Source organism: Lepisosteus platostomus, chromosome 16 (assembly GCF_059453375.1).
Source record: "Lepisosteus platostomus isolate fLepPlt1 chromosome 16, fLepPlt1.hap1, whole genome shotgun sequence".
Lineage (NCBI taxonomy): Eukaryota > Metazoa > Chordata > Actinopteri > Semionotiformes > Lepisosteidae > Lepisosteus > Lepisosteus platostomus.
The window spans coordinates 189345-212852 of record NC_142626.1 but is presented as its reverse complement, the minus strand read 5'-3'; the positions used below and the strand labels follow the sequence as shown (position 1 = coordinate 212852).

The window sequence follows — 23508 nt, the reverse complement described above, 5'->3', positions numbered from 1 at the left end:
TTCGGAGAGGGCGGGCGCTCTGAAGTGTCCAGCTTGGCGGAATGTCCGCTGTGGTGTCGGGGTGCCCTAAGTTTGCGACAGAAATGAGTCTTTCTTTTCTCCAGATTTAGACCCTTCACAAGCCGGTTTTATCTGCAGGTGAAAGACAGAGCGGAGTTTAGCCGCAACTAGTTTTCTGATCGTACAGAACCGTATGCTGTTGCGCCAGGCGGAGGTGCAGCTTTGATAAGTGATATAAATATTAATTATTCCGACTCCGGATATGGAATCGCACCACGGATACCGACAGAGTGAGTGCATGAAGTTTAATGGCCTCTCGCTGTTTCTTGCCGAGCGCCTCCTGTCGCTCTGCGAGTATGAGTGAAGGAGTGCGTGTCTGTGTGTTTCTGTGTGAGAGTGTGTGAGTGTAAGGGTGTATGTAGCTCTGTGTGTGTGTGTGTGTGAGGTAGTGTGAGAGTGTCTGTAAGGGTGTATGTAGCTCTGTGTGTGTGAGACAGTGCGTGTCTGTGTGTTTCTGTGTGAGTGTCTCTGTGAGTGAGAGAGTGTCTGTAAGGGTGTATGTAGCTCTGTGTGTGTGAGACAGTGTGTAGCTGTGTGTTTCTGTGTGAGAGTGTGTGTGTGTCTGTAAGGGTGTATGTAGCTCTGTGTGTGTGAGACAGTGTGTAGCTGTGTGTTTCTGTGTGAGAGTGTGTGTGTGTCTGTAAGGGTGTATGTAGCTCTGTGTGTGTGAGACAGTGTGTAGCTGTGTGTTTCTGTGTGAGAGTGTGTGTGTGTCTGTAAGGGTGTATGTAGCTCTGTGTGTGTGAGACAGTGTGTAGCTGTGTGTTTCTGTGTGAGAGTGTGTGACTGTCTCTGTGAGTGTCTGGAAGGGTGTATGTAGCTCTGCATGTCTGTGTGTGTGAGGCAGTGTGTAGCTCTGCGATTGTGTGTGTGAGGGAGTGTGTAGCTCTGCATGTCTGTGTGTGAGGCAGTGTGCAGCTCTCTCTCTCTCTCTGTGTGTGTGAGGCAGTGTGCAGCTCTCTCTCTCTCTCTGTGTGTGTGAGGCAGTGTGTAGCTCTGCATGTCTGTGTGTGCGAGGCAGTGTGCAGCTCTCTCTCTCTGTGTGTGTGAGGCAGTGTGTAGCTCTGCATGTCTGTGTGTGTGAGGCAGTGTGCAGCTCTCTCTCTCTCTCTCTGTGTGTGAGGGAGTGTGTAGCTCTGCATGTCTGTGTGTGAGGCAGTGTGCAGCTCTCTCTCTCTCTCTGTGTGTGTGAGGCAGTGTGTAGCTCTGCATGTCTGTGTGTGTGAGGCAGTGTGCAGCTCTCTCTCTCTCTCTCTGTGTGTGAGGGAGTGTGTAGCTCTGCATGTCTGTGTGTGAGGCAGTGTGCAGCTCTCTCTCTCTCTCTGTGTGTGTGAGGCAGTGTGTAGCTCTGCGAGTGTGTGTGAGGCAGTGTGTAGCTCTGCGTGTCTGTGTGTGAGGCAGTGTGCAGCTCTCTCTCTCTCTCTCTCTCTCTCTCATGTGTTTCTCTTTCCTCCCTCCGCTCCGTGTCGCAGGTTCGAAGCTGCGGGGCCGGGTGGTGGCACCGGGGATGGGCGACGCCCAGCTGTTTGACGACACCAGCTCCGGGGCGCCCCCGCAGGGTGGGGGTGTGTACAGCGGGCCCGGGTACGACATGGGCGCCGGCTTCAACGTGAACAGCCTGCTGTCGGAGCCGGTGGCCAGCGCCGCGGTGATGTACGGCTCCTCGATCGCCGCGCAGGGGAAAGACATCGTGAACAAGGAGGTGAGGGGGCGTGTCTGCTCCGGGGCGGGGTCAGGGGGGCGTGTCTGCTCCGGGGAGGGGGCGTGTCTGATCCAGGGCGGGGCCAGGGGGGCGTGTCTGCTCCAGGGTGGGGCCAGGAGGGGCGTGTCTGTTGTGGGGTGGAGCCAGGAGGGGGCGTGTCTGTTCTGGGGTGGAGCCAGGAGGGGCGTGTCTCTTCTGGGGTGGAGCCAGGGATGTGTGTCTGCTACAGGGCTGAGCCAGGAGGGGTGTGTCTGTTCTGGGGTGGAGCCGGGGGGGGGTGTCTACAGCAGGGCAGGGTCATGGTGTGTGTGATCCAGGGCCAGGGATGAATTAATTACTAACTACCAAGCAGGGTGGCCATGATGGCTTGTGCTCACTGTCAGGAGAGGAGAGGGACAACAGTGTTGTCTTTACTGATGAGTCCAAGGTTGATGTTTAATTTGTCTTTAATTCCCCTCCTCTTCGTCCCCCCAGATCCACAGGTTCATGTCGATCAACAAGCTGAAGTATTTCTTCGCTGTCGATACGAAGTATGTGATGAAGAAACTGCTGCTTCTGATGTTCCCCTACACCCACCAGGTGACTCCCAGTGTGCAGCAGTCTGATCCGCTCCAGGTGTGACAGTGCTGTCAGTCAGACTCCCAGTGCGCAGCAGTCTGATCCGCTCCAGGTGTGACGGTGCTGTCAGACTCCCAGTGCGCAGCAGTCTGATCCGCTCCAGGTGTGACAGTGCTGTCAGTCAGACTCCCAGTGCGCAGCAGTCTGATCCGCTCCAGGTGTGACAGTGCTGTCAGTCAGACTCCCAGTGCGCAGCAGTCTGATCCGCTCCAGGTGTGACAGTGCTGTCAGACTCCCAGTGCACAGCAGTCTGATCCGCTCCAGGTGTGACAGTGCTGTCAGACTCCCAGTGCGCAGCAGTCTGATCCGCTCCAGGTGTGACAGTGCTGTCAGACTCCCAGTGCGCAGCAGTCTGATCCGCTCCAGGTGTGACAGTGCTGTCAGTCAGACTCCCAGTGCGCAGCAGTCTGATCCGCTCCAGGTGTGACAGTGCTGTCAGACTCCCAGTGTGCAGCAGTCTGATCCGCTCCAGGTGTGACAGTGCTGTCAGTCAGACTCCCAGTGTGCAGCAGTCTGATCCGCTCCAGGTGTGACAGTGCTGTCAGTCAGACTCCCAGTGCGCAGCAGTCTGATCCGCTCCAGGTGTAACAGTGCTGTCAGACTCCCAGTGTGCAGCAGTCTGATCCGCTCCAGGTGTGACAGTGCTGTCAGACTCCCAGTGTGCAGCAGTCTGATCCGCTCCAGGTGTGACAGTGCTGTCAGACTCCCATTGCGCAGCAGTCTGATCCGCTCCAGGTGTGACAGTGCTGTCAGTCAGACTCCCAGTGTGCAGCAGTCTGATCCGCTCCAGGTGTGACAGTGCTGTCAGACTCCCAGTGTGCAGCAGTCTGATCCGCTCCAGGTGTGACAGTGCTGTCAGTCAGACTCCCAGTGCGCAGCAGTCTGATCCGCTCCAGGTTTTCCAGGGTTTGCTCCCTGCATTATTCGTGATCATCTTATTTCCAGTGTTGTTTGCCTGGTCTGGTGGACTGTGGATAGGAGTTTTCAAGATCTGATTAAAAGTATGAATAAATTAATTGAGTTAATTTTATTTTTGCAGGACTGGGAGGTGAGGTATCACCGGGACTCCCCCATGACCCCCCGGCATGATGTCAACGCCCCCGACCTCTACATCCCCAGTGAGTCTCCCAGTCTCCCAGTCTCTCTGCCTGTCTGTCTGCCCTCCTGGTCTGTGGAGCCCCAGTGAGTGAGTCTCCCAGTCTCCCTCTGTCCGTCTGTCTGTCTGGTCTCGTCTCTGGAGTAAAATGGGGTAAAATGACGTCTCTCAGGCCAGGCTGACCCTCAGCAGGGATGCAGTGAGTGAACACTCTCTCTCCTCTCCCTCTCTGCAGCCATGGCCTTCATCACCTACATCCTGCTGGCGGGCATGGCCCTGGGCATCCAGCAGAGGTGAGTCCAGCCGCCGGTAACCCACCCCCCCCGGCTCCGTCCCGGCCTGATCGGACCCTGTGGGTCACTCCCTGCTGGCCCTGTCCCGCAGGTTCTCCCCGGAGGTGCTGGGTCTGTGCGCCAGCACCGCGCTGGTCTGGATCATCATCGAGGTTCTGGCCCTGCTGCTCAGCCTGTACCTGGTCACCGTGCACTCCGACCTCACCACCTTCGACCTGCTGGCGTACTGCGGCTACAAATATGTGGGGTGAGTCTGGACTGCAGCCCTCTCTCTCAGTGCAGTGTGTCTGTATGAACCCCTCTCTCTCTCTCAGTGAGTGTTAATGTACTGGAGTGTCCAGTCAGTGTCTGTATGAACCCCTCTCTCTCTCAGTGAGTGTTAATGTACTGGAGTGTCCAGTCAGTGTGTCTGTATGAACCCCTCTTTCTCTCAGTGCAGTGTTCATGTACTGGAGTGTCCAGTCAGTGTGTCTGTATGAACCCCTCTCTCTCTCAGTGCAGTGTTAATATACTGGAGTGTCCAGTCAGTGTGTCTGTATGAACCCCTCTCTCTCTCAGTGCAGTGTTAATGTACTGGAGTGTCCAGTCAGTGTCTGTATGAACCCCTCTCTCTCTCAGTGAGTGTTAATGTACTGGAGTGTCCAGTCAGTGTGTCTGTATGAACCCCTCTTTCTCTCAGTGCAGTGTTCATGTACTGGAGTGTCCAGTCAGTGTGTCTGTATGAACCCCTCTCTCTCTCAGTGCAGTGTTAATATACTGGAGTGTCCAGTCAGTGTGTCTGTATGAACCCCTCTCTCTCTCAGTGAGTGTTAATGTACTGGAGTGTCCAGTCAGTGTGTCTGTATGAACCCCTCTCTCTCAGTGCAGTGTTAATGTACTGGAGTGTCCAGTCAGTGTGTCTGTATGAACCCCTCTCTCTCTCAGTGAGTGTTAATGTACTGGAGTGTCCAGTCAGTGTGTCTGTATGAACCCCTCTCTCTCTCAGTGTCTGTATGAACCCCTCTCTCTCTCAGTGTGTCTGTATAAACCCCCCTCTCTCTCTCTCTCTCTCAGGATGATCCTCACTGTACTCTGTGGGCTGCTCTTTGGCAGTGATGGCTACTATGTGGCTCTGGCCTGGTCCTCCTGCGCACTGATGTACTTCATCGTGAGTAACGGGGGTCAGTGCCGGGGGGGTGTGTGTCTCCTCTTAGGTGCGCTCCCTGAGTCTTTGTCCCCCTCAGGTGCGCTCCCTGCGGATGAAGATCCTTTCCTCGGTCTCAGCAGACGGGATGGGCGGACACAACTCCAGGAACCGCCTCCGCATGTACATCACCGTGGCAACTGCCGCCTTCCAGCCAATCATCATTTACTGGCTGACCTTTCACCTCATCAGATGAAGGAGTCGGTGTGGCTGGAACCTAACAACCCTCTACACACACACACACACTCACACAAACACAAAACTCGCACGCATTTGAACACCAGACACAGTCTTCTTTTCTTCTGGGGGGGTTGACTGAACTGGGGGTCGTAGCGTCATGAAGAGGTTAGTTACTGTGTACCCCCACCCTGTTACACACCCTCACTGCGTCGTCACTGACCACAGCACACACACACAGCACACACACACAGCACACACACACAGCACACACACACAGCACACACACACTGCACACACACACTGCGCACACACAGTGGGATCTTGACTCCTGCTGAAACCACAAGACTTTTCAAGGTGTTGCCCTGATTGACAGCGATGAGGAGCGAAGACTCTTCACACTCAGACTGTGTACAGAAGATCAGGGTTCGAGGGGGTGGGGGGAGGGGGGCAGACTGTGTGCGGAGGATCCGGGTTCGAGGGGGAGTGACGCGTGTCTGTGAGAAGAGCCCCTGGGCCTGGTGCACCTGCGTGTCCAGTGCAGAGCTGCGGTTGAGTCTGTCCACTCGGGGTGAATTTGACCGCTACTGGACAACAGGGAGGCCAAGCGGACGGGACTGGACTGGACTGGACTGGGCCGGGCCGGGCCCACAGCGGTGAGAAGAGTCTCAGTCCCGGTCCCGGAGTGCCCAGCGCGTCCCCCCGCCTGTGTCGGGCCTGGGAGGGGGCAGGCGTGCGACAGTGTGCGTTCGGACCCGCTAGGCTAGTGGGTGAAGTCACCGGCCCTACTGAGGGGGAGCGAGCCGGACCTGCAGGCTTGGCTGTCCTGTCCAGTTTTTGTCTTGTGCTGTTCAATAAAAGCAGATACTGGGTGTCTGGCGCCTGCTGTCGTCTTCCTTCTTGCTGTTGAAGTGTGTGTATGTACGGGCAGGACACAGGTTCGAAGCCAGGCGAGGCTCTGACGGCCCGCGGGCCAGCGGGAGACCAGTCTGCCTGCTTCTCCAGTACCTCCTGATCCAGAGCCATTGGTTCTGTCGGGCTCGACTACTCGCTAACAGCTAATGGATCCAAAGATCTTGCATTTACAGCTTCGAGTGTTTGCGGTTTGAGCCTCTCCGGGACCCGTAGTTCGAATGCTCCAGTCGCTTCCGCTTTATACAGTTTCGAGCGCCTGAGCTTTGAGCCTCGCCGGGACCCGTAGTCGGGCGAGAAATGGCTGCGCCCTTGGCAAACCGCTCCGGGTTGTGAAGCTGTGGTCCAAGCGTGACGAGTTCTGGACCCGCAGTCACCTCCTCCCACACCGAACCGCAGGTGGACTGAATGAAAACCCACAAGGTTGAGCTTCCCGAAAATGAGCTTTCGGTTGGTGTTGCACAGCCTGTGCGGGCGGTACCGCCTCTTGCAGGGTTTCGAGCTGGGACCTCTCTGTCGGTTTGGCCCGGGTGTAACACGGCAGTGCAGTGCGGGCACGGCTCGGTCCGGCTGGGTCTCCGGCCTGCTGGCGCTCAGGTCCGGGCTGGACCAGGCCTTCGGGGCGAAGCGAAGAACCCTTTCTCGCTTCAGCAGGACGGGTGGTGGCGGCGGCTCGCTGGCCCAGCCCGCCCGGGGCATCGTGTCCACTAACGTGCCCAAAGACGTGCTGCTTTTCGAGCACGAGCGGACCGGCTTTTTCCGCCTTATGGGCCTGTTCTGCGCCGGCCAGTTCGTGTTCTGGACGTACCTGGCCCACTTCGCCTTCACCAGCCTGCGGGACACGGGGCTCCGCGACGCCGTGATCGTGGGGGAGGAGGCGCGGAACCTGCCCAAACTCGGCGGCGTGTCGCTCAACCTGGGCTCGGACAAGTGGCGGTACGGCTTCACCGGATCCTGCCTGACCCTGGGTAAGAGCGTGGACAGGCCTGCAGGTGGACAGTCCAGTTCCTGTCCTGTGTGCAGTAACAGTGTCTGGACAGGCCAGTTCCTGGACTGTGTGCAGTGATATTGTCTGGGCAGCCCTGCAGGTCAGGTGGACAATACAGTTCCTGTCCTGTGTACAGTAACAGTGTCTGGACAGGCCTGCAGGTGGACAGTCCAGTTCCTGTCCTGTGTGCAATGACCGGTGGTCTGGACAGGCCTGCAGGTGGACGGTCCAGTTCCTGTCCTGTATGCAGTAACGTTGTCTGGACAGGCCTGCAGGTGGACAGTCCAGTTCCTGTCCTGTGTGCAGTGATATTGTCTGGACAGGCCTGCAGGTCAGGTGGACAATATAGCTCCTGTCCTGTGTACAGTAACAGTGTCTGGACAGGCCTGCAGGTGGACGGTCCAGCTCCTGGGCTGTGTGCAGTGACTGGTGGTCTGGACAGGCCTGCGGGTGGACGGTCCAGTTCCTGGGCTGTGTGCAGTGACCGGTGGTCTGGACAGGCCTGCGGGTGGACGGTCCAGTTCCTGGGCTGTGTGCAGTGACCGGTGGTCTGGACAGGCCTGCGGGTGGACGGTCCAGTTCCTGGGCTGTGTGCAGTGACCTGTGGTCTGGACAGGCCTGCGGTTGGATGGTCCAGTTCCTGGGCTGTGTGCAGTGACTGGTGGTCTGCCTGTCTCCTCTCTCTCAGGCTGCCTGATCCTGGCTGGAGGGGTGCTGTTCTCCCGGCGCTCCGTGCGAAGGCTGGTTCTGTGCCGGGGGGGACAGGAAGTGGTCATCTTCACGCACTCCCTGCTCGGCGTGGCCAGGGGGCGTGGCCTCACCGTTCCCCTGCGTCACATCTCCTGTGTCGCGCACCGCACAGGAGCGCCCGTGCACATCCCCTTCCGGGTCAAAGGTCACTCCCTCTACTACCTGCTGGACAAACAGGGGCGCTTGCCCAACCCCCGGCTCTTCGATGTCACCGTGGGGGCGTACCGTCCTTTCTGAGGGACCCCCAAATCTCCCTACTGCCTCAGAACACTGTTCCCGGAGAGCCTAGCAAAGGTCAAAGGTCACCCCCCAGCGCAGTGTGTGTCATATGGGATTCAGAGGACAAGAAAACGCGCCTGAGGATCTCTGGAACGGGACGCTAGTCAGTAAGACCAACAGGCGTGTTCCTGAACTGACATCTTCATTGTCAAACTCTGTTCCTCGGCAATCCCACTCTGAGCTGGCTGAGCTGCCCTCTCCTTGTGTCTGTCTCTCTCTCGTTCTCCGTCAATAAAAGCCTGATTCACAGACATAGTGTCTCTTCTTCTCACCAGGCCGGAGCCCTCACTGTCACCCTGTGGGGTCCCCAGTGTCCCATCTCTGCCCCAGCACAGTGTACAGGATGTGCTCCTGCCTGGATTTTCCTGGTGTCGGTGTGTCAGTGTAGAAACTGAAGTACACAATGAAGGAGATCAGTGTGTCAGTGTAGATACTGAAGTACACAGTGAGGGAGATCAGTGTGTCAGTGTAGATACTGAAGTACACAGTGAGGGAGATCAGTGTGTCAGTGTAGATACTGAAGTACACAGTTAGGGAGATCAGTGTGTCAGTGTAGATAGTGAAGTACACAGTGAAGGAGATCAGTGTGTCAGTGTAGATACTGAAGTACACAGTGAGGGAGATCAGTGTGTCGGTGTAGATACTGAAGTACACAGTGAGGGAGATCAGTGTGTCAGTGTAGATAGTGAAGTACACAGTGAAGGAGATCAGTGTGTCAGTGTAGATACTGAAGTACACAGTGAGGGAGATCAGTGTGTCAGTGTAGATACTGAAGTACAGTGAAGGAGATCGGTGTGTCAGTGTAGATACTGAAGTACAGTGAAGGAGATCGGTGTGTCAGTATAGATACTGAAGTACACAGTGAGGGAGATCAGTGTGTCAGTGTAGATACTGAAGTACACAGTGAGGGAGATCAGTGTGTCAGTGTAGATACAGAAGTACACAGTGAAGGAGATCGGTGTGTCAGTGTAGATACAGAAGTACACAGTGAAGGAGATCGGTGTGTCAGTGTAGATACTGAAGTACAGTGAAGGAGATCGGTGTGTCAGTATAGATACTGAAGTACACAGTGAGGGAGATCAGTGTAGATACTGAAGTACACAGTGAGGGAGATCAGTGTGTCAGTGTAGATACAGAAGTACACAGTGAGGGAGATCAGTGTGTCAGTGTAGATACTGAAGTACAGTGAAGGAGATCGGTGTGTCAGTATAGATACTGAAGTACACAGTGAGGGAGATCAGTGTGTCAGTGTAGATACTGAAGTACACAGTGAGGGAGATCAGTGTGTCAGTGTAGATAGTGAAGTACACAGTGAAGGAGGTCAGTGTAGATACTGAAGTACACAGTGAGGGAGATCAGTGTGTCAGTGTAGATACAGAAGTACACAGTGAGGGAGATCGTTGTGTCAGTGTAGATACTGAAGTACACAGTGAGGGAGATCAGTGTGTCAGTGTAGATACTGAAGTACACAGTGTGGGAGATCAGTGTGTCAGTGTAGATACTGAAGTACACAGTGTGGGAGATCAGTGTGTCAGTGTAGATACTGAAGTACACAGTGTGGGAGATCAGTGTGTCAGTGTAGATAGTGAAGTACACAGTGAGGGAGATCAGTGTGTCAGTGTAGATACTGAAGTACAGTGAAGGAGATCGGTGTGTCAGTGTAGATACTGAAGTACACAGTGAAGGAGATCGGTGTGTCAGTATAGATACTGAAGTACACAGTGTGGGAGATCAGTGTGTCAGTGTAGATACAGAAGTACACAGTGAAGGAGATCAGTGTGTCAGTGTAGATACTGAAGTACACAGTGAGGGAGATCAGTGTGTCAGTGTAGATACTGAAGTACACAGTGAAGGAGATCAGTGTGTCAGTGTAGATACTGAAGTACACAGTGAGGGAGATCAGTGTGTCAGTGTAGATACTGAAGTACAGTGAAGGAGATCGGTGTGTCAGTGTAGATACTGAAGTACACAGTGTGGGAGATCAGTGTGTCAGTGTAGATAGTGAAGTACACAGTGAAGGAGATCAGTGTGTCAGTGTAGATACTGAAGTACACAGTGAGGGAGATCAGTGTGTCAGTGTAGATACTGAAGTACACAGTGAGGGAGATCAGTGTGTCAGTGTAGATACTGAAGTACAGTGAAGGAGATCGGTGTGTCAGTGTAGATACTGAAGTACACAGTGAAGGAGATCGGTGTGTCAGTATAGATACTGAAGTACACAGTGTGGGAGATCAGTGTGTCAGTGTAGATACAGAAGTACACAGTGAAGGAGATCAGTGTGTCAGTGTAGATACTGAAGTACACAGTGAGGGAGATCAGTGTGTCAGTGTAGATACAGAAGTACACAGTGTGGGAGATCAGTGTGTCAGTGTAGATAGTGAAGTACACAGTGAAGGAGATCAGTGTGTCAGTGTAGATACTGAAGTACACAGTGAAGGAGATCAGTGTGTCAGTGTAGATACTGAAGTACACAGTGTGGGAGATCAGTGTGTCAGTGTAGATAGTGAAGTACACAGTGAAGGAGATCAGTGTGTCAGTGTAGATACTGAAGTACACAGTGAAGGAGATCAGTGTGTCAGTGTAGATACTGAAGTACACAGTGAAGGAGATCGGTGTGTCAGTATAGATACTGAAGTACACAGTGAGGGAGATCAGTGTGTCAGTGTAGATACAGAAGTACACAGTGAAGGAGATCAGTGTGTCAGTGTAGATACTGAAGTACACAGTGAAGGAGATCAGTGTGTCAGTGTAGATACTGAAGTACACAGTGAGGGAGATCAGTGTGTCAGTGTAGATACTGAAGTACACAGTGAAGGAGATCAGTGTGTCAGTGTAGATAGTGAAGGGACATGTGGTTGCATTAGAAGAATGACACAAATGTTCAAGCAACTGGTCAGGTGCTGCTGGTTGGTCCCAGGACAGGAGAGGGAGGTTTGAGTCTACAGCAAGAATCAGACTCTGCACACTCTCCCACAGGTCCAATTAATTAATTAACAGCACAGTTGTAATACTTCCAGGTTTAATCAGCTGCTCAGCTTGGAACAAAATCTAGAGACACTGGTCTCCATAGTAAATGTACAAATACAGACCAGTGCAGAAATTTCACAATTGTCTTGTGAAATAGTGACATCCTGCCCTCCCATTTTGAACTCAAAGTGCTGTTTGGCAGTGTGGCCACTAGGTGGAGCCCTTGAACTGTTATTCCCTGTCCTCTGTGGTTCTGAGCCCCGAGCAGAAGGACTGGAAGAGATATTGCTTTTTATATATCCAGCATGAGACTGCCGCGAACAGTCAGTCAGTCCGTCAGTCCCTGTGTCTGTCCATCAGCCTCTCAGGCAGTGTGTGCATACACTGGCTGGTCAGTCCAGCAGTGTGGGTCATTGTCCCCGCTGGTCAGTCAGTCAGGCATGTACCAGTCACTGTGAGTCAGTATGTCCACTGGCTGGTCAGTGAGTCAGTGTGAGTCAGTATGTCCACTGGCTGGACAGTCAGGCAGTGTTCCAGTCAGTGTGAGTCAGAGTGTCCACTGGCTGGACAGTCAGGCAGTGTGGATCAGTATATCCTCTGGCCTCTGTTTCAGGCAGTATGGGTCAGTGTGTCCACTGACTGGTCAGGGAGTTAGTGTGTGTGTCAGTATGTCCACTGGCTGGACAGTCAGGCAGTGTTGGTCAGTGTGTCCTCTGGCTGGACAGTCAGGCAGTGTGGATCAGTATATCCTCTGGCCTCTGTTTCAGGCAGTATGGGTCAGTGTGTCCACTGACTGGTCAATGAGTTAGTGTGAGTCAGTATGTCCACTGGCTGGGCAGTCAGGCAGTGTGGGTCAGTGTGTCCACTGACTGGTCAGTGAGTTAGTGTGTGGGTCAGTATGTCCACTGCCCGGTCAGTCAGTCCCTCAGTGAGAGTACCCGCCCCCTGCCAGGTTGAGCAGAGACCCGGCCGCCTCCTGCAGCTCCTGGTCCAGCTGCAGGATCTCCACAGTCTCCAGGTCCAGGCCCGGCTCTCCTGGCAGAACCAGGTACTCGTGGTACTCTATATACCCGCTGTCCGCCAGGGGGTCCTTCTCGGCCACGCCCAGCTCCATCGCCTCCATGGCAACCAGCTCCTCCTCCACGCCCACCTCCAGCTGCAGGGCCACGCCCCCGGCCAGGCTGGTCGCCAGCTGGTAGATGCTGTAGTTGTGGTCCTCGCTGGGGTCAGAGGGCACGGGGCTCGTCTCCCAGGGGCCGGGGTCACCCAGCAGGACAGGAGCGGGGGAGAGGGGGAGTGAGGGGGACAGGGGCTCTGGGAGAGAGAAATGAGAGACGGGTTAAAAATCCACCCTTTTTCCTTCCTCTTCATCTCCATCCAGTTCAGCGTCACCGGGGGGCCGGAGCCTATCGCGCGCGGCAAGCAACGGAGAACATGCAAACTCCACACACACAGCCCGCCAGGTCCGGAATTGAACCCAGCGTTGCTAACCACTGTGTCGTCAAGGCTAAAAATCTTATGCATGAAAAAGATTCGTTACTTATTGCAAATCTTTTTATCACAATGAAGTTCAAATGTTTCACAACACGTTTCATGTAAGAGAGGCATTAAAACAGACACTCCAGTACATTAACACTGCACTGAGAGAGAGAGGTTAATACAGACACTGACTGGACACTCCAGTACATGAACACTGCACTGAGAGAGAGAGGGGTTCATACACACACTGACTGGACACTCCAGTACATGAACACTGCACTAAGAGAGAGGGGTTAGTACAGACACACTGACACTACAGGACACTACAGTACATTAACAGACAGACTCTCACCATTGTACTCGACACGTTCAGCACCACAAACCACAGTTTCCCCTGAGACAGTGACCTCTGACCTGTACACACAAACAGCACCAGAATTAATCAGAACATTAATAGCTTGATAGCTGTGTTAATAAACTACGATATCATTAATTGTTGTATAGACAGTGTTCAGGCAGATACTCACAGTCCTGGCAGGGTGTGAACTGTGTTCAGGCTGTTCGTCTTTCTTAGGGCCTCCAGGAGCACAGATCTGTATTCAGGTGCCACAGACCAGAGAGAGCCCTTTCCCACACTCTGAAAAACACAGTTACACACACACTGAATAACACACACGATGAAGTACACATGCTGTGAAACACACACCCTGAATTACACACACAGTGAAACACACACCCTGAATTACATACACTGTCCCACTCAGAAAAACACACTGTTAAACATACATACTGGGAAACACACACACTGAAGACACACTGAGACAGACACACATACTGAGACAGACACACACTGTGGAGCACACACATACTGAGACACACACACACACTGAGACACACACTGTGGAGCACACACACACTGAAGACACACATGCACTGAGAGACACACTGAGACACACACACACACACCGAGACAGACACACTTACACACTGAGACACACTGAGACAGACACACACACACACTGAGACACACTGAGACACACACACACACACACACACACACACACTGAGACAGACACACTTACACACTGAGACACACTGAGACAGACACACACACACACACAACACACACACTGAGACACACACTGTGGAGCACACACACACTGAAGACACACATACACACTGAGACACACTGAGACAGACACACAGACACAATGAGACAGACACATACACACACACTCAGACAGACACACATACACACTGAGACACACATGCACTGAGAGACACACTGAGACAGACACACACACACACTGAGACAGACACACTCACACACACACACACACTGAGACACACTGAGACACACACACACACACACACACACTGAGACACACACACACACTCAGACAGACACACACACACTGAGACAGACACACACACACACACTCTGCCCACCCTGCCCTGCTCCCGGCCGACACGCAGGAAGCACTTGCTGAGCGACAGGTTGTGCCGGACGGAGTTCTTCCAGCCAGCGGGAGCCAGCCTGTAGTAGGGGAAGGAGGACAGGATCCACTGGTAGATCTCCTTCACGGGCAGCTGCTTGTGGGGAGAGCCCTCGATGGCCATGAAGATCAGGCTGCTGAAGGAGTAGGGGGGCTTGGCGGGGGGGCTGGGGGGGCTCTGGGGGGGCTGGGTCTCCCCCAGCCGGAGCTCGTGCAGGAGGTCTGTGCTCTGGTGCAGCCAGCTCAGGCAGGTCAGGTCCTCGTCTGCGCAGCCCTGGAGGCCGAGCTCGCCTGAGCCGGGCTCCCGCCAGGCTGCCGGGGGGGCAGCGGCGGGGAGGGGCCGTAGTGCAGGCGCTGGGCAGAGACAGGCGTCTGCGGGCTCCATCTCTGTCCCTGTGGGGCTCGAGCTGGGGCTGCCGAGAGAGGAAGAGGGGGCACACTGTCAGGGCCTGGGCTCCTGGGGTGTCTGGGGTCTCCAGGGGGTGTCTGAATCTCACTGGGCTGTACTGGTGTCCTGTAGTGTACTGTATCGTAGAGTCACTGGGTTTACTGGTGTCCTGTAGTGTACTGTTTTGTAGAATCACTGGGCTTACTGGTGTCCTGTAGTTTACTGTACTATAGAGTCACAATGGGCTTACTGGTGTCCTGTAGTTTACTGGGTGTAGCAGATAAGGACATAAGAACAGAGGAGTAACTATATTCTATTTACTATAGGACACCAATAAACCCAGTGACTCTACAGTACAGTAAACTACAGGACACCAGTTAGCCTGTGCTGCCCTAGAGCGCCCCCGGCAGGAGACCGAACTTTACCGACGCTGGTCAGTCAATCTCCCTCTTCGCGGCCGGTTACAGGTCTCCGCGGCCCCGGGACCGAGCTCTGCGTGGCGGCCCGGCTCGGACGTCCTGAGCGACACGGACCTGCCCCCCCGAGCCGACACCCCCCCGGCGGAGACGCTCGCGTTGCGCGAAGCCGGAGTCTCATCGCCGCGAACTGGAGCCTTTTCCCGGAGCGTCACTGCCCCACAGACTGGGCGAAGTCGGGGTCCCGGTACCCCAAGCCCACCCCCCCGCCGCACGTGCGAGAGAGCCCTGCACGGCGGCAGGCGCGCGGGGGAAGATGGCGTGAGCGTGTCGACTTTCCTCTCCCTCCTCCCGACCTCGCTACCCGCTCCCTCCTCCCGCCAGAACCGGCCCGAACAGGACCGGCCCGCAGTGCTCACCCGGGTCAGCGCCGTCCAAGCCGAAGTCCGGGACCCGGAGCCGCTCCGCGCGCTGCCGGGGGAAACTTGCCCTGCTTTTATGTCACAGAAGGAAAATGTGCCCCCCCCTCCCCTCCGTTTCCTTGGGAACCAAAGGACGCTCTGCGAGCCTCCCACGGGGCCTCATTTAAAGACACAGCGGCGGCGGATTCCGTGGGGCTGGTGGGCTGGTGGGGCTCGTGGGCTGTCCGGGTCTCACGCTCTCCTTCCTCTCGTCTCGTGCGCTTTGTCGCGATCCGACGCACGTGCACCGAAGAACGGGAATTCTGCAGATTCGGAATGTCGGGACACCGCCGCGCGGAGCCCCCCCCCCCTCGCCATAGTCAAACCCGGGTTGGATATTTAACCCCGGCGCCGGGAAATGATCAACTCCGCCGTGTTAAAGCTCACTCGGGCGGCGAGAGGCAGGAGAGAGTGACCGCAGTCCGCCGGGTCCGGTGTAGAAGTCCTTCAATCTCACCGGCAGATCTCCCCCGTCTCTCTGCTTCACTCGTTCAATTCAATTTCCAGTTCAAGACGCTCCGTTGGACCACCAGTGAATACATCGGTGTTGCCAAAGCAGATACAATGAACATAAAATCTACAGATATTTACAATATAGACACACCATAATACAGTTACATACAGACACATGGAGCTTTACTGAGAGACAGGAGATCACACAGGCTGTGGTCACTGAGCCTGTACTTCGTCAGGGTCTGTTTCATTTTGCTGTTTCTTAACTTGGTCAAATATTCAGCTAGTGTGTATTGTCTGTTTAGGGTTCTGTTGCATTCCAGTTTATGCTGTGTTTGTGTGTGTGTGTCCCAGCGTGTGAGATATTGCTGTTTGATCTGTGCTGTGATGTGGTTGAGTCTGGGTTGTGGTGCTCTAGCAGTGCTGTCCTGAGGCTGGTTAGTGTCGGTGTGGCTCAGGTCAGTGAGCCTCAGGACCAGCTGGCTCAGGGGGCTCTGTTTTGGGCTCAGCTCTTGACTCAGCAGGGCCTTGTGGAAGGCGTTTTGGTCACTGTTTTTTAGGTGTAGCCAATACTTTAATACTCTTTTCTGTATGTTCATCAATAGTGGGTACTGGCCTTTTCGGCCCTGCACCCGTTGTTAGATGTTTTTCTCTGCACACGGAGGATGTTTCTACAGATCTCCATGTGCAGAGTTTCTGTGGGGTGTTTGTCCCATTGAGTGTACTCCTGGTCTGTGAGGGGACCCCCCTGTTCTGTGGGCGACAGCAGGACCAGGTCATCCGTGTCTTGCAGTGTGAGACTGCTCCAACACTCCTGCTAACCCACTGATAGAGATATTGAACAGTGTTGGGCTCAGACTGCAGCCCTGTCTCGCCCCAGTACCTTGGGTGAAGAATCCTTTCCTTCCGTTCTCTCTCTCCTCCTTACTCCTGTCTCTCACTCATTTCTCCTTCACTCATTCTCTCTCTCTCACTCCTCTCTCTCTGTCCCTCACTCCTCTGCCTCTCTGTGTCCGTGGTGCTGATGCTGTTGCCGTGGTTACCTCAGCCTCAGCCTAAGGAGAGGTGGAAAAACGCGCACACGGAAAAGATCAGTCCCTGTTATTTTTCTGGAAGATTCCGGGAGGAGCAGAGGGAATCTCTGTGTTTCTGACACCTTGGATCGGAGGCAGGACACACGACCCGGATAATGGCTCAGAGGTGGCGTCAGTGAGAATACTCCCTAATACTCGCTCGCATTAGTGAGAATACTCCCTAACAGTCGCGCGCGTTAGTGAGAATACTCCCTAATACTCGCTCGCGTTAGTGAGAATACTCCCTAATACTCGTGCATTAGTGAGAATACTACCTAATACTTGCTTGCGTTATTGAGAATACTCCCTAATACTCGCACGTGTTAGTGAGAATACTCCCTAATACTCGCTCGCGTTAATGAGAATACTCCCTAATACTCTTGCACGTTATTGAGAATTCTCCCTAATACTTGCGAGTGTTAGTGAGAATACTCCCTAATACTCGCGCGCGTTAGTGAAAATACTCCCTAATACTCGCACGCGTTAGTGAGAATACTCCCTAATACTCGCTTGCGTTAGTGAAATTACTCCTTAATACTCGCTCGCTTTAGTAAGAATACTCCTTAATACTCACTCGCGTTAGTGAGAATACTCCCTAATACTCGCTTGCGTTAGTGATATTACTCCTTAATACTCGCTTGCGTTAGTGAGAATACTCCCTTATACTCGCTCGTGTTCGTGAGAATACTCTCTAATACTTGCTCATGTTAGTGAAAATACTCCCCAATACTCGCTTATGTTAGTGAGAAGACTCCAGAATACTCCTGAACTGGGTCAGTGAGAGTACTCCCTGATTTTCAGGCGTGTTCGTGAAAATCATCTCCGGTGCAACACCACCACGACATGGGGCAGAGGAGGGCGGGGCCAGGAGAGCGTGCACGATAATAAACAGGAGGGGGCGGGGCGAGAGCGAGGGCGGAGCTAGGGGAGGGCGAGGCGAGAGAGAGGGCGGAGTCGGGGCGGGACAGAGGGAGGGCGGGGTCAGGAGACCGTGCATGACAGACTGCTGGGAACGAGCCGCTCCAGCATTGGACTTCCTGTGCTAAGAGCGATGATGTGGGGGGGAGGGCGAGAGGGGGCGCAGGGTGAACAGGGGGGTCCAGGGAGGAGGAGAGGGGCCAGGCTGCAGACGGGCAGGAGGGGAGGGAGGGCGCTGTAAGAAGAGACCGCCAGCAGGAGGAGTGAGCATGAGGGAGAGACAGCGGAGGCTCAGAGCTGAGGGGGGAGCGTGGCGCGTCTAAATGAGCAAAGAGTACCAGGTCCAGCTCGGCCCAGCTCAGTGCAGCACAATGCAGGTCAGCCAAGCTCAGAACAGTCCAATGCACTCGGGAGTGGCAAAACTCAGTGAAGCCCAGTCCGGTCCGGTCCAGTCCGGCTCTGTCTAAGCCCGGTTCAGTGCAGTCTGAAGTAGCTCGGCTCAGTCCAGTACAGCCCGACCTCAGCCCGGTCCGGTCCAGTCCGGCCCGCTTCGGTGCATCCTAGACGAGCTCGGCTGGCTCCGGCCCGGCCCGGCCCGGCCCGGCCCGGTCCGGCCATGCCCTCCTGGCCGCCCCGCGGTGGCGTGTGCAGGCTGCGCCCGGGCGAGGACTCCGCCCGCTTCCTCCTGCTGGGGGCGCTGCTGGCGCTGTACCTGCTGCTGGGCGCCGCGGTCTTCTCCGCGCTGGAGCGGCCGGCGGAGCTGCGCAGCCAGCGCTTCTGGAACGCCACGCTGGACGCCTTCTCCCGCCGCCACCGCGTGCGCGCCGAGGACGCCCGCCGCCTCCTGCGCCAGTACGAGCTGGCCATGGCGGCCGGCGTGAGGACGGACGCCCTGCGGCCGCGCTGGGACTTCGCCGGGGCCCTCTGCTTCGTGGGGACAGTGGTGTCCACCATCGGTGAGCTGGACCTGGGGGTGACCGTAGCGTCCGTAGTGAGGGTCCCAGACTGGACTGTAGGGGTACAGTGTGACCCAGACTGGACAGTGATCTGTGGACTGTAGGGGTACAGTGTGACCCAGACTGGACTGTAGGGGTACAGGGTGACCCAGACTGGACTGTTGGGGTACAGTGTGACCCAGACTGGACAGTGATCTCTGGACTGTAGGGGTACAGTGTGACCCAGACTGGACTGTAGGGGTACAGTGTGACCCAGACTGGACAGTGATCTCTGGACTGTAGGGGTACAGTGTGACCCAGACTGGACTGTAGGGGTACAGTGTGACCCAGACTGGACAGTGATCTCTGGACTGTAGGGTTACAGTGTGACCCAGACTGGACCACTGATCTCTGGACTGTAAGGGTACAGTGTGACCCAGACTGGACTGTAGGGGTACAGTGTGACCCAGACTGGACAGTGATCTCTGGACTGTAGGGGTACAGTGTGACCCAGACTGGACTGTAGGGGTACAGTGTGACCCAGACTGGACAGTGATCTCTGGACTGTAGGGGTACAGTGAGACCCAGACTGGACTGTAGGGGTACAGTGTGACCCAGACTGGACTGTAGGGGTACAGTGTGACCCAGACTGGACAGTGATCTCTGGACTGTTGGGGTACAGTGTGACCCAGACTGGACTGTAGGGGTACAGTGTGACCCAGACTGGACCACTGATCTCTGGACTGTAGGGGTACAGTGTGACCCAGACTGGACTGTAGGGGTACAGTGTGACCCAGACTGGACCAGTGATCTCTGGACTGTAGGGGTACAGTGTGACCCAGACTGGACTGTAGAGGTACAGTGTGACCCAGACTGGACTGTAGAGGTACAGTGTGACCCAGACTGGACTGTAGGGGTACAGTGTGACCCAGACTGGACTGTAGAGGTACAGTGTGACCCAGACTGGACTGTAGGGGTACAGTGTGACCCAGACTGGACAGTGATCTCTGGACTGGAGGGTTACAGTGTGACCCAGACTGGACTGTAGGGGTACAGGGTGACCCAGACTGGACTGCTGGGGTACAGGGTGACCCTTCTGTCTTCGCTCTGTGTCCCCAGGGTTTGGAATGACCACCCCGGCGACTGTGACAGGCAAAGTCTTCCTCGTCTTCTACGGCCTGCTGGGCTGCGCGGGCACCCTCCTCTTCCTCAACCTGTTCCTGGAGCGCGCTGTCACGCTGCTGGCCGTCGTGCTGCAGGGGGTCCGCGGCGCGAGGCTGCGGCGGCGCGGCGTGTACCCCGAGACGGGGGGCTCGCCGCCGGGGGGGTGGAAGCCCTCCGTCTACACGGTGATGGGCATCCTGGGGGCCGCGGCGGGGGCGGTGTCGCTGGGGGCCTCCTGCCTGTACAGCGCGGCCGAGGGCTGGAGCTACGGAGACGCCCTGTACTTCTGCTTCGTCGCCTTCAGCACCATCGGCTTCGGGGACCTGGTGAGCGGGCAGCGCGGGGCGCCCCTGGGGTCACAGCCGCCCCTGTACGGCCTGGGCAACTTCGCCTGCATCCTGCTGGGCGTGTGCTGCACCTACTCGCTCTTCAACGTCATCTCCATCCTCATCAAGGAGCTGCTCACCTGGCTGCTGGAGCGGGCCGGCTGCCCCGCCCGGCGCCGCCCCGCGGCCCCCCGCGCCCGCGCCCGCCGCCCCCCCGGCCTGCCCGCCGCCCCGGCCCCGCCCCCCGGCCGGCGTGCCCGCCCCCGCGCCCCGCCCCCGCCGGCCGCCAGCGAGGTCTCCATGGACACGGAGGCGGTGTTCGACAGCGAGACGGACGCCCGCCGCGTCTCCCTGGAGACGAGCGCCATCCGCGACTTCCTGGCCGCCCCCCCCTCCCCCACGCTGGGGGGCAGGCGCCGCCGGCTGGCCTGGGGGGGCGCCGAGGCGGGTGAGGGCGTGCCTAGAGCGGGGGAGCAGGAGGAGGGCGGGGGGGACCGGGAGCGAGCAGAGACGGACGCTGGCAGCGCCCCCCAGGGGGCAGCGGCGCAGAGAGGGCACAGCCCCAGCAGGGGGGCGTCCTGCTCTCCGCAGGGGGAGCGAGTGGGCAGCCTGCTGGACAGCCTGGGGTCCCTGGCCGTCATGCACAGCAAACTGGCCGAGACCTGCCGGGGCTACGGGCAGGGGAGACCCCACAGCGCCCGGCGGGACTGTCTCCACGGCGACAGCTACTGTGGTCAAGGTCGGCATGGAAACCACTTTCACTCTCACACCAGAGCTCCCAGCCCCAGTCACTCCCATCGTCTAACTCCCTCTCACTCTCCCTCTCACACCAGAGCTCCCAGCCCCAGTCACACCCACGGTCTCACTCCCTCTCACTCTCCCTCTCACACCAGAGCTCCCAGCCCCAGTCACACCCACTGTCTCACTCCCTCTCACTCTCCCTCTCACACCAGAGCTCCCAGCCCCAGTCACTCCCATCGTCTCACTCCCTCTCACTCTCCCTCTCACACCAGAGCTCCCAGCCCCAGTCACACCCACGGTCTCACTCCCTCTCACTCTCCCTCTCACACCAGAGCTCCCAGCCCCAGTTACACCCACTGTCTCACTCCCTCTCACTCTCCCTCTCACACCAGAGCTCCCAGCCCCAGTCACTCCCATCGTCTCACTCCCTCTCACTCTCCCTCTCACACCAGAGCTCCCAGCCCCAGTCACTCCCATCGTCTCACTCCCTCTCACTCTCCCTCTCACACCAGAGCTCCCAGCCCCAGTCACTCCCATCGTCTCACTCCCTCTCACTCTCCCTCTCACACCAGAGCTCCCAGCCCCAGTCACACCCACGGTCTCACTCCCTCTCACACCAGAGCTCCCAGCCCCAGTCACACCCACTGTCTCACTCCCTCTCACTCTCCCTCTCACACCAGAGCTCCCACCCCCAGTCACACCCACTGTCTCACTCCCTCTCACTCTCCCTCTCACACCAGAGCTCCCAGCCCCAGTCACACCCACGGTCTCACTCCCTCTCACACCAGAGCTCCCAGCCCCAGTCACACCCACTGTCTCACTCCCTCTCACTCTCCCTCTCACACCAGAGCTCCCAGCCCCAGTCACTCCCATCGTCTCACTCCCTCTCACTCCAGAGCTCCCAGCCCCAGTCACTCCCATCGTCTCACTCCCTCTCACTCTCCCTCTCACACCAGAGCTCCCAGCCCCAGTCACTCCCATCGTCTCACTCCCTCTCACTCTCCCTCTCACACCAGAGCTCCCAGCCCCAGTCACACCCACTGTCTCACTCCCTCTCACTCTCCCTCTCACACCAGAGCTCCCAGCCCCAGTCACTCCCATCGTCTCACTCCCTCTCACTCTCCCTCTCACACCAGAGCTCCCAGCCCCAGTCACTCCCACTGTCTCACTCCCTCTCACTCTCCCTCTCACACCAGAGCTCCCAGCCCCAGTCACACCCACGGTCTCACTCCCTCTCACACCAGAGCTCCCAGCCCCAGTCACACCCACTGTCTCACTCCCTCTCACTCTCCCTCTCACACCAGAGCTCCCAGCCCCAGTCACTCCCACTGTCTCACTCCCTCTCACTCTCCCTCTCACACCAGAGCTCCCAGCCCCAGTCACACCCACGGTCTCACTCCCTCTCCCTCTCCCTCTCACACCAGAGCTCCCAGCCCCAGTCACTCCCACTGTCTCACTCCCTCTCACTCTCGGGACAGGGGGGTGCAGGCGGGGGCAGGGGGGCCGGTGCAGGGGTCCGGCAGTGACCCCGCCGTTGGCTCCAGTGGGCTGGGGTCGCTGGGGAACCTGGGCAGCCCCCCGCGGACCGGCGCGGCCAGCGCGGCCAGCGGCTCCCAGACGGGGCTGTCCTCCAGCGGGCGGGGGTCCCTGGAGTGTGGGGGCGCCCCACTCGGAGACCCCTGCTCGCCCATCCCCCCTCCGGAGCGCGGGCGGGGCTCCCAGCGCAGCTCTGGCGCGGGACTGGCTGGGGTGCGGAAGGGGGACAGGCCCAGAGAGGAGCCCCTGGGGGCTGTGGGGTCCCTGGCCGTCCTCAAAGACTTTTTCCGCTGAGACCGGCAGGACGATGGACCCCCAGTCCGGACCCGAGAGACCTCAGCTCTCCAGCCTTTCCTGGACTCCAGACATGGGCTTGGTGTGTCGTACCCCTGCCTTCGTGCTTCGTGTGATCTCTGTCCCCCCTCCTGCTTTCTCCTGCTTCCTCCTGCTCCTCTCCTGCTCCTCTCCTGCTTCCTTCTGCTCCTCTCCTGCTCCTCTCCTGCTTCCTCCTGCTCCTCTCCTGCTTTCTCCTGCTTCCTCCTGCTCCTCTCCTGCTCCTCTCCTGCTCCTCTCCTGCTTTCTCCTGCTCCTCTCCTGCTTTCTCCTGCTTCCTCCTGCTCCTCTCCTGCTCCTCTCCTGCTCCTCTCCTGCTCCTCTCCTGCTTTCTCCTGCTTCCTCCTGCTCCTCTCCTGCTCCTCTCCTGCTCCTCTCCTGCTCCTCTCCTGCTCCTCTCCTGCTTTCTCCTGCTTCCTCCTGCTCCTCTCCTGCTCCTCTCCTGCTTCCTCCTGCTTCCTCCTGCTCCTCTCCTGCTCCTCTCCTGCTTCCTCCTGCTCCTCTCCTGCTTTCTCCTGCTTCCTCCTGCTCCTCTCCTGCTCCTCTCCTGCTCCTCTCCTGCTCCTCTCCTGCTTTCTCCTGCTTCCTCCTGCTCCTCTCCTGCTCCTCTCCTGCTTCCTCCTGCTTCCTCCTACTCCTCTCCTGCTCCTCTCCTGCTTCATCCTGCTCCTTTCCTGCTCCTCTCCTGCTTCCTCCTGCTCCTTTCCTGCTCCTCTCCTGCTCCTCTCCTGCTCCTCTCCTGCTTCCTCCTGCTTCCTCCTGCT

General features: G+C 57.0%; 4 protein-coding genes across 4 annotated transcripts; 3 read left to right on the top strand and 1 right to left on the bottom strand.

Moving 5' to 3' along the window:
- Positions 1-6003, top strand: yif1a (Yip1 interacting factor homolog A (S. cerevisiae)). The gene is made up of 8 exons (XM_088608705.1): positions 1-290; positions 1533-1762; positions 2237-2341; positions 3420-3498; positions 3712-3769; positions 3861-4016; positions 4823-4916; positions 4993-6003. The coding sequence occupies exons 1-8, from the start codon at positions 263-265 to the stop codon at positions 5146-5148; spliced, it is 906 nt and encodes a 301-aa protein (XP_088464831.1). The 5' UTR covers positions 1-262; the 3' UTR covers positions 5149-6003.
- Positions 6004-6297: 294 nt separating this feature from the next.
- On the top strand, positions 6298-8309 carry tmem223 (transmembrane protein 223). The gene is made up of 2 exons (XM_088608706.1): positions 6298-7009; positions 7718-8309. The coding sequence occupies exons 1-2, from the start codon at positions 6481-6483 to the stop codon at positions 8014-8016; spliced, it is 828 nt and encodes a 275-aa protein (XP_088464832.1). The 5' UTR covers positions 6298-6480; the 3' UTR covers positions 8017-8309.
- A 2751-nt stretch (positions 8310-11060) lies between these two features.
- LOC148646492 (forkhead box protein N2) lies at positions 11061-15345 on the bottom strand. The gene is made up of 5 exons (XM_088608671.1): positions 15224-15345; positions 13954-14413; positions 13032-13141; positions 12857-12918; positions 11061-12339 (listed from the first exon to the last, which is right to left on the bottom strand). Exons 2-5 carry the CDS (start codon positions 14383-14385, stop codon positions 11951-11953), a joined length of 993 nt encoding a protein of 330 aa, XP_088464797.1. The 5' UTR covers positions 14386-14413; positions 15224-15345; the 3' UTR covers positions 11061-11950.
- A 2017-nt stretch (positions 15346-17362) lies between these two features.
- Positions 17363-22970, top strand: LOC148646491 (uncharacterized). Its single transcript, XM_088608672.1, has 3 exons — positions 17363-18665; positions 19764-21489; positions 22282-22970. The coding sequence occupies exons 1-3, from the start codon at positions 18326-18328 to the stop codon at positions 22703-22705; spliced, it is 2490 nt and encodes an 829-aa protein (XP_088464798.1). The 5' UTR covers positions 17363-18325; the 3' UTR covers positions 22706-22970.
- Positions 22971-23508: the final 538 nt, after the last annotated feature.

Bases quoted from the DNA above. Each gene is read 5' to 3' on its own strand.
- tmem223 (XM_088608706.1), top strand. From the start codon at position 6,481: ATGAGCTTTCGGTTGGTGTTGCACAGCCTGTGCGGGCGGTACCGCCTC. The intron at 7,010-7,717 runs GTAAGAGCGTGG...CCTCTCTCTCAG, and splicing joins CGGATCCTGCCTGACCCTGG to GCTGCCTGATCCTGGCTGGA.
- LOC148646492 (XM_088608671.1), bottom strand. From the start codon at position 14,385: ATGGAGCCCGCAGACGCCTGTCTCTGCCCAGCGCCTGCACTACGGCCC. The intron at 13,142-13,953 runs GTGGGCAGAGTG...TGTGTTTTTCAG, and splicing joins TCGGCCGGGAGCAGGGCAGG to AGTGTGGGAAAGGGCTCTCT. The intron at 12,340-12,856 runs GTGAGAGTCTGT...TCTCTCTCCCAG, and splicing joins TGAACGTGTCGAGTACAATG to AGCCCCTGTCCCCCTCACTC.
- LOC148646491 (XM_088608672.1), top strand. From the start codon at position 18,326: ATGCCCTCCTGGCCGCCCCGCGGTGGCGTGTGCAGGCTGCGCCCGGGC. The intron at 18,666-19,763 runs GTGAGCTGGACC...CTGTGTCCCCAG, and splicing joins GACAGTGGTGTCCACCATCG to GGTTTGGAATGACCACCCCG. The intron at 21,490-22,281 runs CACCAGAGCTCC...CACTCCCTCTCC, and splicing joins CACGGTCTCACTCCCTCTCA to CTCTCCCTCTCACACCAGAG.
- yif1a (XM_088608705.1), top strand. From the start codon at position 263: ATGGAATCGCACCACGGATACCGACAGA. The intron at 291-1,532 runs GTGAGTGCATGA...TCCGTGTCGCAG, and splicing joins GCACCACGGATACCGACAGA to GTTCGAAGCTGCGGGGCCGG. The intron at 3,770-3,860 runs GTGAGTCCAGCC...CCTGTCCCGCAG, and splicing joins GCCCTGGGCATCCAGCAGAG to GTTCTCCCCGGAGGTGCTGG.